This window comes from Corvus moneduloides, chromosome 29 (assembly GCF_009650955.1).
Source record: "Corvus moneduloides isolate bCorMon1 chromosome 29, bCorMon1.pri, whole genome shotgun sequence".
NCBI classification, from domain to species: domain Eukaryota; kingdom Metazoa; phylum Chordata; class Aves; order Passeriformes; family Corvidae; genus Corvus; species Corvus moneduloides.
The window spans coordinates 1,685,208-1,699,986 of record NC_045504.1 but is presented as its reverse complement, the minus strand read 5'-3'; the positions used below and the strand labels follow the sequence as shown (position 1 = coordinate 1,699,986).

The following is a 14,779-nucleotide window of genomic DNA, read 5'->3' as shown; positions in this document are numbered from 1 at the left end:
CCCCAATCCCTGGAACCCCAATCCCCCAACACCCCAATCCCTGGAACCCCAATCCCTGGAACCCCAATCCCCCAACACTCCAATCCCTGGAACCCAGATCCCCCGACACCCCCAATCCTTTCCCTGGCACGTGACCCCCCCTGAGCCCCCCCATCCCAGGGGTCCCCCTTTTCTCACTCCTGACCCTCCCTCGTCCCCCTGTCCCCCTTCCTGGGACCCCTCTCTAAGGTCACGGGGGTGTCCCCACCCATCCGGGGGTGTCCCCCCACCCATGTCCCCTGACGGTGCCCGCTGTCCCCAGGTGCCACCTTCGACAAGCGCTCGCCCATATGGGCGGCCCTGGTGACACTGGGGTGGTCAGTGGGTGACACCAGGGTGGTCAATGGGTGACACTGGGGTGGTCAGTGGGTGACAATGGGGTGGTCAATGGGTGACACTGGGGTGGTCAGTGAGTGGCACTGGGGACACCGGGGTGGTCAGTGAGTGACACTGGGGTGGTCAGTGGGTGGCACTGGTGACACCGAGCTGCTCAGTGGGTGACACTGGGGTGGTCAGTGGGTGGCACTGATGACACTGGGCTGGTCAATGGGTGACACTGGGGTGGTCAGTGGGTGACAATGGGGTGGTCAGTGGGTGGCACTGGTGACACCGAGGTGGTCAATGGGTGACACCGAGCTGCTCAGTGGGTGATAATAGGGTGGTCAGTGGGTGACACTGGTGACACCGAGCTGCTCAGTGGGTGACACCACGGGTGTCCCCCACACCCCTGCCAGCTCCCGCTGTCCCCAGGTGCCACCTTTGACAAGCGCTCGCCCATATGGGCGGCCCTGGTGACACCGGGGTGGTCAATGGGTGACACTGGGATGGTTAGTGGGTGGCACTGGTGACACCGAGGTGGTCAGTGGGTGACACTGGGCTGGTCAGTGGGTGACACTGGGATGGTCAGTGGGTGGCACTGGTGACAATGGGGTGGTCAATGGGTGACACTGGGGTGGTCAGTGGGTGGCACTGGTGACACCGAGGTGGTCAGTGGGTGACACTGGGCTGGTCAGTGGGTGACACTGGGATGGTCAGTGGGTGGCACTGGTGACACCGAGGTGGTCAGTGGGTGACACTGGGCTGGTCAGTGGGTCACACTGGGATGGTCAGTGGGTGGCACTGGTGACAATGGGGTGGTCAATGGGTGACACCAGGGTGGTCAGTGGGTGACAGTGGGGCGGTCAGTGAGTGACACTGGGGTGGTCAGTGAGTGGCACTGGGGACACCGAACTGCTCAGTGGGTGACACTGGGGTGGTCAGTGGGTGGCACTGGTGACACTGAGGTGGTCAATGGATGACACCAGGGTGGTCAGTGGGTGACACTGGAGTGGTCAGTGGGTGACACTGGGGTGGTCAATGGGTGACACCAGGGTGGTCAGTGGGTGACACTGGAGTGGTCAGTGGGTGACACTGGGGTGGTCAATGGGTGACAATGGGGTGGTCAGTGGGTGACACCGCGGGTGTCCCCCACACCCCTGCCAGCTCCCGCTGTCCCCAGGTGCCACCTTCGACAAGCGCTCGCCCACGTGGGCGGCCCTGGCGCGCATCGCGGGGCTCTGTAACCGCGCCGTGTTCAAGCCCGGCCAGGAGAACGTCTCCATCTCCAAGGTCCGGGGGGGGTCCCCGAGACCCCGGGGGAGGGGGCACGGGTCCCTGAGGTGCCGGGGGAGGGGGCACGGGTCCCGGAGGCTCCGGGGGAGGGGGACACGGGTCCCTGAGGTGCCGGGGGAGGGGGACACGGGTCCCTGAGGCTCCGGGGGAGGGGGACACGGGTGCCCGAGGTGCCGGGGGAGGGGGACACGGGTCCCTGAGGCTCCGGGGGAGGGGGACACGGGTGCCCGAGGCTCGGGGGGAGGGGGACACGGGTCCCTGAGGCTCCGGGGGAGGGGGACACGGGTCCCTGAGGCTCGGGGGGAGGGGGACACGGGTGCCCGAGGTGCCGGGGGAGGGGGACACGGGTGCCCGAGGTGCCGGGGGAGGGGGACACGGGTGCCTGAGGCTCCGGGGAGGGGGACACGGGTGCCTGAGGCTCCGGGGAGGGGGACACGGGTCCCTGAGGCTCCGGGGAGGGGGACACGGGTGCCCGAGGTGCCGGGGGAGGGGGACACGGGTCCCTGAGGCTCCGGGGGAGGGGGACACGGGTCCCTGAGGTGCCGGGAAGGGGGACACGGGTGCCCGAGGTGCCGGGGGAGGGGGACACGGGTCCCTGAGGCTCCGGGGGAGGGGGACACGGGTGCCCGAGGTGCTGGGGGAGGGGGACACGGGTGCCTGAGGCTCCGGGGGAGGGGGACACGGGTGCCCGAGGTGCCGGGGGAGGGGGACACGGGTCCCGGGGGCTCCGGGGGAGGGGGACACGGGTCCCGGAGGCTCCGGGGGAGGGGGACACGGGTCCCTGAGGTGCCGGGGAGGGGGACACGGGTGCCCTGAGGCTCCGGGGGAGGGGGACACGGGTGCCCGAGGTGCCGGGGGAGGGGGACACGGGTGCCCGAGGTGCCGGGGAGGGGGACACGGGTCCCGGAGGCTCCGGGGAGGGGGGACACGGGTCCCTGAGGCTCCGGGGGAGGGGGACACGGGTCCCTGAGGTGCCGGGGGAGGGGGACACGGGTGCCCGAGGCCACGGGGAGGGGGACACGGGTCCCGGGGGCTCCGGGGGAGGGGGACACGGGTCCCTGAGGCTCCGGGGGAGGGGGACACGGGTGCCTGAGGCTCCGGGGGAGGGGGACACGGGTGCCCGAGGCCACGGGGAGGGGGACACGGGTGCCTGAGGCTCCGGGGGAGGGGGACACGGGTGCCCGAGCCCCCCGTGACCCCGCGGTGCCCCCTCCCGCAGCGGGACACGGCCGGGGACGCGTCCGAGTCGGCGCTGCTCAAGTGCATCCAACTGTCCTGCGGCTCCGTGAAGAGGATGAGGGACAGGAACCCCAAAGTCACCGAGATCCCCTTCAACTCCACCAACAAGTACCAGGTACTGGGGGTACTGGGAGCACTGGGAGCGCTGGGAGCGCTGGGAGCACTGGGAGGGGCGACTAGGGCCAATGGGAGCGCTGGGTGTGCTGGGAGAGGGGAACTGGGAGGACTGGGAGGGGGAGCTGGGGGAGCTGAGGGCACTGAGGGCACTGGGAAGGGGGTGCTGGGGCCAATGGGAGCACTGGGAGGAGGCGCTGGCGGTGCTAAAAGCACTGGGAGCACTGGGAGTGGCAACTAGGGCCAATGAGAGCACTGGGAGTGCTGGGAGAGGGGAACTGGGAGGACTGGGAGGGGGAACTGGGGGCACTGGGAGCACTGGGAGGAGGCACTGGGGGTGCTAAAAGCACTGGGAGGGGGCACTGGGGGTGCTAAAAGCACTGGGAGCACTGGGAGGGGCAACTAGGGCCAATGGGAGTACTGGGAGTGCTGGGAGAGGGGCACTGGGAGCACTGGGAGGGGGAACTGGGGGCACTGGGAGGGGCAACTAGGGCCAATGGGAGCACTGGGAGTGCTGGGAGAGGGGCACTGGGAGGACTGGGAGGGGGAACTGGGGGAACTGAGGGCACTGGGAGGGGGGTGCTGGGGCCACTGGGAGCACTGGGAGGGGGCACTGAGAGCAATGGGAGGGGAAACTGGGGGTACTGGGAGAGGGACGCTGAGGGTACTGGGGGCACTGGTGGGCAGTGGGCGGCACTGGGGAGGTGGGCGAGTGGCACTGGTGACGCTGGGGTGGTCAGTGACTGGTGTGGGTGACACCGCAGTGGTCAGTGGGTGACGGGAGGGCGCTCAGTGGGTGGCACTGCGGACACCAGAACGGTCAGCGGGTGACACTGCTGGGGGGTGGGTGGCACTGGTGGCACTGGGCGGTGGTGGGTGACACTGGGGTGACCGTGGGTGACACTGGGATGCCTGTGGGTGACACTGGGGTGACACCAGGCCGTGTGTGGGTGACACGGGTCACACTGGGCAGTGTGTGGGTGACACTGGGGTGCCTGTGGGTGACACTGGTGACACTGGGCAGTGTGTGGGTGACACTGGGACGCCTGTGGGTGACACTGGTGACACCAGACCATGTGTGGGTGACCCTGGGGTGGCTCTGGATGACCCTAGGGTGCCTGTGGGTGACCCTGGGATGCCTGTGGGTGACACTGGGCAGTGTGTGGGTGACACTGGGGTGCCTGTGGGTGACACTGGGATGCCTGTGGATGACACTGGGGTGACACCAGGCCATGTGTGGGTGACACTGGTGACACTGGGCAGTGTGTGGGTGACACTGGGGTGGCTCTGGGTGACCCTGGGGTGCCTGTGGGTGACACTGGTGACACCGGGCAGTGTGTGGGTGACCCTGGGGTGCCTGTGGGTGACACTGGGGTGCCTGTGGGTGACACTGGTGACACCGGGCAGTGTGTGGGTGACCCTGGGGTGCCTGTGGGTGACACTGGGCAGTGTGTGGGTGACCCTGGGGTGCCTGTGGGTGACACTGGTGACACTGGGCAGTGTGTGGGTGACCCTGGGGTGCCTGTGGGTGACACTGGGCAGTGTGTGGGTGACCCTGGGGTGCCTGTGGGTGACACTGGGCAGTGTGTGGGTGACACTGGGATGCCTGTGGGTGACACTGGGCAGCGTGTGGGTGAAACTGGGATGCCTGTGGGTGAAACTGGGATGCCTGTGGGTGACCCCGGGGCGGCTCTGGGTGACCCGGGGGTGACACTGGGACGCCTGTGGGTGACACTGGGCAGTGTGTGGGTGACCCTGGGGTGGCTCTGGGTGACCCTGGTGACACCGGGCAGTGTGTGGGTGACCCTGGGGCAGCTCTGGGTGACCCGGGGGTGACAGCGGTCAGTCCGTGTGGGTGCCCCCGTGCCCACCCCGGTGTGTGACACCGCTGTCCCCCTGTCCCCGTGTCCAGCTGTCCATCCACGAGCGCGAGGAGGACCCCCAGGGGTACCTGCTGGTGATGAAAGGAGCCCCCGAGCGCATCCTGGACCGCTGCTCCCGCATCCTCCTGCAGGGCCAGGAGCAGCCGCTGGACCAGGAGATGCGCGAGGCCTTCCAGAACGCCTACCTGGAGCTGGGGGGGCTCGGCGAGAGGGTCCTGGGTACTCCTGGGGGGGTCCTGGGGGGGTTCTGGGGGGCTGGAAGAGGATCCAGAGGGAATTTGGGGGAGCAACACCAGGATGAGGAGGAGAAGGAGTCGTTCAGAGCCCTTACCTGGAGCTGGGGGCGCTCGGGGAGAGGGTCCTGGGTACACCTGGGGGGGTCCTGAGGGCTCCTGGGGGGGTTCTGGGGGGCTGGAAGAGGATCCAGAGGGAATCTGAGGGAGCAACGCCAGGATGAGGAGGAGTTGTTCAGAGCCTCTACCTGGAGCTGGGGGGGCTCGGCGAGAGGGTCCTGGGTACACCCGGGGGGGTCCTGGGGGGGTTCTGGGGGGCTGGAAGAGGATCCCGGGGGGAATCTGGGGGAGCAACACCAGGATGAGGAAGAGAAGGAGCCCTTACCGGGAGCTGGGGGGGCTCAGGGAGAGGGTCCTGGGTACTTCTGGGGGGGTCCTGGGTACACCTGGGCGGCTCCTGGGGGGGTTCTGGGGGTCTGGAAGAGGATCCAGAGGGAATTTGGGGGTCCCGGGGGGAGTAGGACTGGGATGAGAAGGCGAAGGAGTCGTTCAGAGCCTCTACCTGGAGCTGGGGGGGCTCGGGGAGAGGGTCCTGGCTACACCTGGGGGGGTCCTGGGGGGGGTTCTGGGTGTCTGGAAGAGGATCCAGGGGGAATTTGGGGGTCCCTGGAGGAGCAACACAAGGATGAGGAAGAGAAGGAGCCCTTACCTGGAGCTGGGGGGGCTCAGGGAGAGGGTCCTGGGTACTCCTGGGGGGGTCCTGAGGGCTCCTGGGGGGGTTCTGGGGGCTGGAAGAGGATCCCGGGGGGAATTTGGGGGAGCAACGCCAGGATGAGGAGGAGAAGGAGCCCTTACCTGGAGTTGGGAGGGCTCGGGGCTCGGGTCCTGGGTACACCTGGGGGGGTCCTGGGGGCTCCGGGGGGGGTTCTGGGGGGCTGGAAGAGGATCCAGAGGGAATTTGGGGGTCCCGGGGGGAGTAGGACTGGGATGAGAAGGTGAAGGAGTCGTTCAGAGCCTCTACCTGGAGCTGGGGGGGCTCGGGGCTCGGGTCCTGGGTACTCCCGGGGGGGTCCTGAGGGGAAATTTGGGGGGTCCTGAGGGGCAGGGGAGGGGATCCCAGGGAGATTTGGGGATTCCCGAGGGGATTTGGGGGTCCCTGGGGGAGCAGCACCTGGATGAGGAGGGGGAGGAGGTCTTAGAGACCCTCTGAGGGGGGAGGGGATTTGGGGGGCGGGGGGGGTCCCGTGGTTTCCTGGGGGTGCCCTTGGGGTCTCACTGTGCCCCCCCCCCCCGGTGTCCCCAGGGTTCTGTCACCTGTACCTGCCCCCGGACAAGTTCCTGGGGGTGTCCTTGGGGTCTCACCGTGCCCCCCCCCGGTGTCCCCAGGGTTCTGTCACCTGAATTTACCCCCGGACAAGTTCCTGGGGGTGTCCTTGGGGTCTCACTGTGCCCCCCCCCCGGTGTCCCCAGGGTTCTGTCACCTGTACCTGCCCCCGGACAAGTTCCTGGGGGTGTCCTTGGGGTCTCATCGTGTCCCCCCCCCGGTGTCCCCAGGGTTCTGTCACCTGAATTTACCCCCGGACAAGTTCCTGGGGGTGTCCTTGGGGTCTCACCGTGCCCCCCCCCGGTGTCCCCAGGGTTCTGTCACCTGTACCTGCCCCCGGACAAGTTCCCCCGCGGGTTCCGCTTCGACGCGGACGAGGTGAATTTCCCCACGAGCGACCTTTGCTTCGTGGGCCTCATGTCCATGATCGACCCCCCCCGCGCCGCCGTCCCCGACGCCGTCGGGAAGTGCCGGAGCGCCGGCATCAAGGTGGGACCCCCCCCCCCCCAACACCCTCGGCACCCCAAAAACCCCCCCCGAGCCAGCCCGGATCCCCCCTCCCCATCTCCCTGTCCGTCCATCCCCCCCCGTATCCCAAATCCTTCCCCCCAAATCCCTCCCTGTCCCCCTCCTTATCCCCCCCACCCCCAAATCCTCCCTATCCCCCCATCCCAATCCTCCCGCCCCCCCTTATCCCCCCGTATCCCCCCAATCCTGCCCCCCTCATCCCTCTACATCCCCCCCATCCCCCCCCGCTCCCCCCATCTCCCCCATCCTCCCGACCCCTCCCTGATCTCCCCAATCCCCCCCTCCTCCCATCCCCCATCCCCTCACCCACCCTCCCCTCACTGGGAGGGGCGACTAGGGCCAATGGGAGCGCTGGGAGTGCTGGGAGAGGGGAACTGGGAGCACTGGGAGGGGGAACTGGGGGAGCTGAAGGCACTGAGGGCACTGGGAAGGGGGTGGTGGGGCAACTGGGAGCACTGGGAGGGGGCGCTGGCGGTGCTAAAGGTGTCCCTTCCACGTCCGCACCAGTGTCCCCAGTGCCCCCCACCCCTCCAACCCCCCCGTGTCCCCTCCATGTCCCCCCCCAACTCCCCCACCCCGTCCAACCCCCCTTGTTCCCCCCATCCCCCCCCCCATTCCCGGTGTCCTCCCCACTCCGGGGGTGCCCCCAGGTGTCCCCCAGGTGTCCCCCAGGTGTCCCCCAGGTGCTGACGGTGTCCCCGGTACCCCCCCCCCCCCCCAAGGTGATCATGGTGACCGGGGACCACCCGATCACGGCCAAGGCCATCGCCAAAGGCGTCGGGATCATCTCCGAGGGCAACGAGACCGTGGAGGACATCGCGGCACGGCTGAACATCCCCGTCAGCCAGGTGAACCCCAGGTGAGCCGGGGAAGCCCAGGTGAGTCCCAGGTGAGCCCCAGGTGAGCCCCAGGGCAACCCCAGGTGAGCCCAGGTGAGCCCCAGGGGAAGCCCAGGTGAGCCCCAGGGCAACCCCAGGTGAGCCCAGGTGAGCCCAGGTGAGCCCCAGGTGAGCTCCAGGTGATTCCCCAGGGCAACCCCAGGTGAGCCCCAGGTGAGCCCCAGGGCAACCCCAGGTGAGCCCAGGTGAGCCCCAGGGGAAGCCCAGGTGAGCCCAGGTGAGCCCCAGGTGAGCTCCAGGTGATTCCCCAGGGCAACCCCAGGTGAGCCCCAGGTGAGCCCCAGGGCAACCCCAGGTGAGCCCAGGTGAGCCCCAGGGGAAGCCCAGGTGAGCCCAGGTGAGTCCCAGGTGAGCCCCAGGTGAGCCCCAGGGCAACCCCAGGTGAGCCCAGGTGAGCCCCAGGGGAAGCCCAGGTGAGCCCAGGTGAGCCCCAGGTGAGCTCCAGGTGATTCCCCAGGGCAACCTCAGGTGAGCTCCAGGTGAGCTGGGGAAGCCCAGGTGAGCCCCAGGGGAAGCTCAGGTGAGCCCCAGCTGATCCCTTGGTGAGCCCCAGGTGAGCCTCAGGTGAGCCCCAGGTGATCTGGGGAAGCCCAGGTGAGCCAGGCAGGGGGATTGAGGGGCTTTTGGGGGTTTCTGGGGGTGTTCCCGCAGGAATTTTGGGGTGCTGACCCCCCCCCCCCGTGACCCCCCAGGGCGTGTTTGGTGCACGGCTCGGACCTCAAGGACATGAGCTGGGGAGGGGGCTTGGGAGGGGACTTGGGATGGGGCGCCGGGGTTTCCCAGGAATTTTAGGGTTCTGGGGATTTTTCCTGGGAATTTGGGGGTCGTGACCCCCCCGCGACCCCCCCAGGGAGGCCAAGGCGTGCGTGGTGCACGGCTCGGACCTCAAGGACATGAGCTCGGAGCAGCTGGACGAGATCCTGCGCAACCACACCGAGATCGTCTTCGCGCGCACGTCCCCCCAGCAGAAACTGATCATCGTCGAGGGGTGCCAGCGACAGGTGGCACCGCCCGGCCCTGTCACCTGTGCCACCTGTGCCACCTGTGCCACCTGTGTCATCTGTGTCACCTGTGTCATCTCTGTCATCTGTGTCACCTGTGTCACCTGTGCCACCTGTGCCACCTGTGTCATCTGTGTCACCTGTGTCATCTCTGTCATCTGTGCCACCTGTGCCACCTGTGCCACCTGTGCCACCTGTGTCATCTGTGTCACCTGTGTCATCTCTGTCACCTGTGTCACCTGTGCCACCTGTGCCACCTGTGCCACCTGTGTCATCTGTGCCACCTGTGTCACCTGTGCCACCTGTGCCACCTGTGTCATCTCTGCCACCTGTGTCACCTGTGTCACCTGTGTCACCTGTGTCACCTCTGTCATCTCTGTCATCTGTGTCACCTGTGCCACCTGTGCCATCTCTGCCACCTGTGCCACCTGTGTCACCTGTGTCACCTGTGTCACCTGTGTCACCTCTGTCACCTGTGTCATCTGTGTCATCTGTGCCACCTGTGCCACCTGTGCCACCTGTGTCACCTGTGCCACCTGTGTCATCTGTGTCACCTGTGTCACCTGTGCCACCTGTGTCATCTGTGTCACCTGTGTCGCCTGTGTCTGTCACCTGTGCCACCTGTGTCATCTGTGCCATCTGTGCCACCTGTGCCACCTGTGTCATCTTTGTCATCTTTGTCATCTCTGTCACCTGTGTCACCTGTGTCACCTGTGTCACCTGTGTCATCTGTGTCACCTGTGCCACCTGTGTCATCTGTGTCACCTGCGTCACCTGTGTCACCTGTGCCACCTGTGTCATCTGTGTCGCCTGTGTCTGTCACCTGTGCCACCTGTGTCATCTGTGCCATCTGTGCCACCTGTGCCACCTGTGTCATCTTTGTCATCTCTGTCACCTGTGTCACCTGTGCCACCTGTGCCACCTGTGTCATCTGTGTCATCTGTGTCATCTCTGTCATCTCTGTCACCTGTGTCACCTGTGTCACCTGTGCCGCCTGTGCCACCTGTGTCATCTCTGTCATCTGTGCCACCTGTGTCACCTCTGTCACCTGTGTCATCTGTGCCATCTCTGTCACCTGTGCCACCTGTGCCACCTGTGTCACCTGTGTCACCTGTGTCTGTCACCTGTGCCACCTGTGTCATCTCTGTCATCTGTGTCACCTGTGTCACCTGTGTCATCTCTGTCACCTGTGCTCCCTGTCCCCATATCCCCTTATCCCCATAACACGATATCCCTTCTGCTCTGTCCTCTGTCACCTGTCCTTTGTCACCTGTCCCCTGCTGTCCCTGTCCCTTGCTGCTCCCAGTCCCATGGTGTCCCACACTGTCCCCAGTCCCGTGTCCCAAAGTGTCCCCAGTCCCGTGTCCCACGCTGTCCCCATCCTCATGTCCCACGGTGTCCCCAAATCCATGTCCCACACTGTCCCCAGTCCCGTGTCCCACGGTGTCCCCAGTCCCGTGTCCCACACTGTCCCCAGTCCCGTGTCCCACACTGTCTGTCCCCAGTCCCGTGTCCCAAAGTGTCCCCAGTCCCATGTCCCACACTGTCCCCATCCTCATGTCCCATGGTGTCCCCATCCCTGTGGTGGACCCTTGATGTGCCCATCCCCCTGATGTTCCCACAGCCCACGGTGTCCCCCAATGCCCCCAATGCCCCCAACGCCCCCAATGCCCCCAATGCCCCCAATGCCCCCAATGTCCCCAATGTCCCCAGTGTACCCAGTATCCCCAGTGTACCCAGTATCCCCAGTACCCCCAATACCCCCAGTGTCCCCAGAGTCCCCAATGCCCTCAATATCCTCAATGCCCCCAGTGTCCCCAGTGTCCCCAATACCCCCAATGTCCCCAGTCCCCAGTGTACCCAGTATCCCCAGTACCCTCAATGTCCCCAATGTCCCCAGTGTTCCCAATACCCCCAATGTCCCCACACCCCACAGTGTCCCCAATACCCCCAGTATCCCCAATATCCCCAATGTCCCCAGTGTCCCCAATACCCCCAGTATCCCCAATGTCCCCAATGTCTCCAGTGTCCCCACTGTCCCCAATATCCTCAATGTCCCCACTGTCCCCAATGTCCCCAGTGTCCCCAACATTCCCAATGTCCCCAATGTCCCCAATACTCCCAACGTCCCCAGCATCCCCAATATCCCCAATATCCCCAATGTCCCCAGTGTCCCCAATGTCCCCAATGTCCCCAGAGTCCCCAATGTCCCCACTACCCCCACTGTCCCCAATGTCTCCAGTGTCCCCACTGTCCCCAATACCCTCAATGTGCCCAGTGTCCCCAATGTCCTCAATACCCCCACTGTCCCCCATGTCCCCAGTGTCCCCAACATTCCCAGTATCCCCAATACCCCCAATGTCTCCACACCCCACAGTGTCCCCAATACCCCCAGTATCCCCAATATCCCCAGTGTCCCCAATACCCCCAGTATCCCCAATATCCCCAATGTCCCCAATGTCCCCAGTGTCCCCAATACCCACAATGTCCCCAATGTCCCCAATGTCCCCAGTGTCCCCAATACCCCCAATATCCCCAGTATCCCCAATACCCCCAGTATCCCCAATACCCCCAATGTCCCCAACATCCCCAGGGTGCCATTGTGGCGGTGACGGGTGACGGCGTCAATGACTCTCCGGCGTTGAAGAAGGCAGACATCGGGATCGCCATGGGCATCGCCGGCTCCGACGTGTCCAAGCAGGCAGCCGACATGATCCTGCTGGACGACAACTTCGCCTCCATCGTCACCGGCGTCGAGGAAGGTCGGCGACAGGCACAGGGGTTTGGGGACATCGGGGATGTTGGGGGCATTTGGGGACAATAGGGGTGTTGGGGACGTTGGGGATACTGAGGACATTGGGGACATTGGAGGCATTGGGGGGTTGGGGACAATGGGGGCACTGGGGGCATTGGAGACAATGGGGGCACTGGAGGCATGGGGGGCACTGGGGACATTGGGGACATTGGGGGCACTGGGGGCATTGGGGACATTGGGGGCACTGGAGTCATTGGGGACATGGGGGGTACTGGGGACAATGGGGGCACTGGGGGCACTGGGGGCATTGGGGACATGGGGGGCACTGGGGACAATGGGGACAATGGGGACATTGGGGGAACTGGGGGCATTGGGGACAATGGGGGCACTGGGGGCATTGGGGGCACTGGGGGCATTGGGGGCACTGGGGGCACTGGAGGAATTGGGGGCACTGGGGGCATTGGGGACAATGGGGGCACTGGGGGCATTGGGGGCACTGGGGACACTGGAGGCATTGGGGGCACTGGGGGCATTGGGGACAATGGGGACACTGGGGGCATTGGGGGTATTGATGACATTGGGGTCATTGGGGACATTTGGGGACATTTGGGGACATCTGGGGACGCCGCTGGCCCCTCGCAGGCCGCCTGATCTTCGATAACCTGAAGAAGTCGATCGCCTACACCCTGACCAGCAACATCCCCGAGATCACCCCGTTCCTGCTCTTCATCATCGCCAACATCCCGCTGCCCCTGGGCACCGTCACCATCCTCTGCATCGACCTGGGCACCGACATGGTGAGGGGGGACCCGGAATCCATCCCAAATCCATCACAGAGACCCCAAATCCATCCCAAATCCATCCCAAATCCACCCAGAGACCCCAAATTCACCCCAAATCCATCACAGAGACCCCAAATCCATCACGGAGACCCCAAATTCCCCTTCCCTGGGCACCGTCACCATCCTCTGCATCGACCTGGGCACCGACATGGTGAGGGGGGACCCCAAATCCACCCCAAATCCATCCCAAATCCATCCCAAATCCACCCAGAGACCCCAAATCCATCCCAAATCCATCCAGAGACCCCAAATCCATCCCAAATCCATCCCAAATCCACCCAGAGACCCCAAATCCATCCCAAATCCACCCAGAGACCCCAAATCCATCCCAAATCCATCCCAAATCCATCCCAAATCCACCCAGAGACCCCAAATCCATCCCAAATCCATCCCAAATCCATCCCAAATCCACCCAGAGACCCCAAATCCATCCCAAATCCATCCAGAGACCCCAAATCCATCCCAAATCCACCCAGAGACCCCAAATTCACCCCAAATCCATCACAGAGACCCCAAATCCATCACGGAGACCCCAAATTCCCCTTCCCTGGGCACCGTCACCATCTTCTGCATCGACCTGGGCACTGACATGGTGAGGGGGGACCCCGAATCCACCCCAAATCCATCCCAAATCCATCCCAAATCCACCCAGAGACCCCAAATCCATCCCAAATCCACCCAGAGACCCCAAATCCATCCCAAATCCATCCCAAATCCACCCAGAGACCCCAAATCCATCCCAAATCCATCCCAAATCCACCCAGAGACCCCAAATCCATCCCAAATCCACCCAGAGACCCCAAATCCATCCCAAATCCATCCCAAATCCATCCCAAATCCACCCAGAGACCCCAAATCCATCCCAAATCCATCCCAAATCCATCCCAAATCCACCCAGAGACCCCAAATCCATCCCAAATCCACCCAGAGACCCCAAATCCATCCCAAATCCATCCCAAATCCATCCCAAATCCACCCAGAGACCCCAAATCCATCCCAAATCCATCCCAAATCCATCCCAAATCCACCCAGAGACCTCAAATCCACCCAGAGACCCCAAATTCCCCTTCCTGTGGGACGTCACCATCCTGGGCACGGACATGGTGAAGGGGGACCCCGAATCCATCCCAAATCCATCCCAAATCCATCCCAAATCCACCCAGAGACCCCAAATCCATCCCAAATCCATCCAGAGACCCCAAATCCATCATGGAGACCCCAAATTCCCCTTCCCTGGGCACCGTCACCATCCTCTGCATCGACCTGGGCACCGACATGGTGAGGGGGGACCCGGAATCCATCCCAAATCCATCCCAAATCCATCCCAAATCCACCCAGAGACCCCAAATCCATCCCAAATCCATCCCAAATCCATCCCAAATCCACCCAGAGACCCCAAATCCATCCCAAATCCATCCCAAATCCACCCAGAGACCCCAAATCCATCCCAAATCCACCCAGAGACCCCAAATCCATCCCAAATCCATCCCAAATCCACCCAGAGACCCCAAATCCATCTCAAATCCATCCCAAATCCATCCCAAATCCACCCAGAGACCCCAAATCCATCCCAAATCCCTCTGGGAATCCAAAATCCATCCCAAACCCATCCCAAATCCCGCTGCCCCTGGGCACCGCCAGCATCCCATGGCATGGGACAGTGGGTGACGTGGGGGTGCCTTTGGGTGCCACAGGGTGCCACAGGGGTGACACTGTGTGCCATGAGGGCACCGTTGGGTGCCACTGGGTGCCACAGCGGTGACACTGTGTGCCATGAGGGCACCACTGGGTGCCACTGGGTGCCACAGCGGTGACACTGTGTGCCATGAGGGTGCCATTGGGTGCCACTGGGTGCCACAGCGGTGACATTGTGTGCCATGAGGGCACCGTCGGGTGCCACTGGGTGCCACAGGGGTGCCACAGCGGTGACATTGTGTGCCATGAGGGCACTGTCGGGTGCCACTGGGTGCCACAGGGGTGCCACCGCTCTCCCCTCAGGTGCCCGCCATCTCGCTGGCGTACGAGGCGGCCGAGAGCGACATCATGAAACGGCAACCACGGAACCCCCGCAGCGACAAACTGGTCAACGAGCGGCTCATCAGCATGGCCTACGGGCAGATCGGTCAGTGGTCACTCCGTGGTCACTCGGGGTCACTCAGGGGTCACTCAGGCTCATCAGCATGGCCTACGGGCAGATCGGTCAGTGGTCACTCCGTGGTCACTCGGGGTCACTCAGAGGTCATTCAGGGTCACTCAGGCTCATCAGCATGGCCTACGGGCAGATCGGTCAGTGGTCACTCCGTGGTCACTC

At 64.3% G+C, this 14,779-nt stretch overlaps 1 protein-coding gene across 7 annotated transcripts in view; it reads left to right on the top strand.

Moving 5' to 3' along the window:
• The window catches only part of LOC116436168 (sodium/potassium-transporting ATPase subunit alpha-2), a 35,769-nt gene that overhangs the window by 13,612 nt on the left and 7,378 nt on the right, over window positions 1-14,779 (top strand). For 4 of the 7 annotated variants that reach the window (XM_032093112.1, XM_032093111.1, XM_032093113.1 and 1 more), the window contains 9 exons: window positions 1,538-1,647; window positions 2,870-3,004; window positions 4,916-5,105; window positions 6,757-6,932; window positions 7,694-7,830; window positions 8,721-8,871; window positions 11,465-11,633; window positions 12,269-12,423; window positions 14,467-14,590. In XM_032093112.1, the coding sequence (XP_031949003.1) occupies window positions 1,538-1,647; window positions 2,870-3,004; window positions 4,916-5,105; window positions 6,757-6,932; window positions 7,694-7,830; window positions 8,721-8,871; window positions 11,465-11,633; window positions 12,269-12,423; window positions 14,467-14,590 (1,347 nt within the window). Of the gene's footprint in view, window positions 1-1,537; window positions 1,648-2,869; window positions 3,005-4,915; window positions 5,106-6,756; window positions 6,933-7,693; window positions 7,831-8,436; window positions 8,446-8,720; window positions 8,872-11,464; window positions 11,634-12,268; window positions 12,424-13,021; window positions 13,061-13,666; window positions 13,747-14,466; window positions 14,591-14,779 lie in introns of those variants that run through there. The other 3 variants (XM_032093115.1, XM_032093117.1, XM_032093116.1) reach the window with 3 other exon arrangements.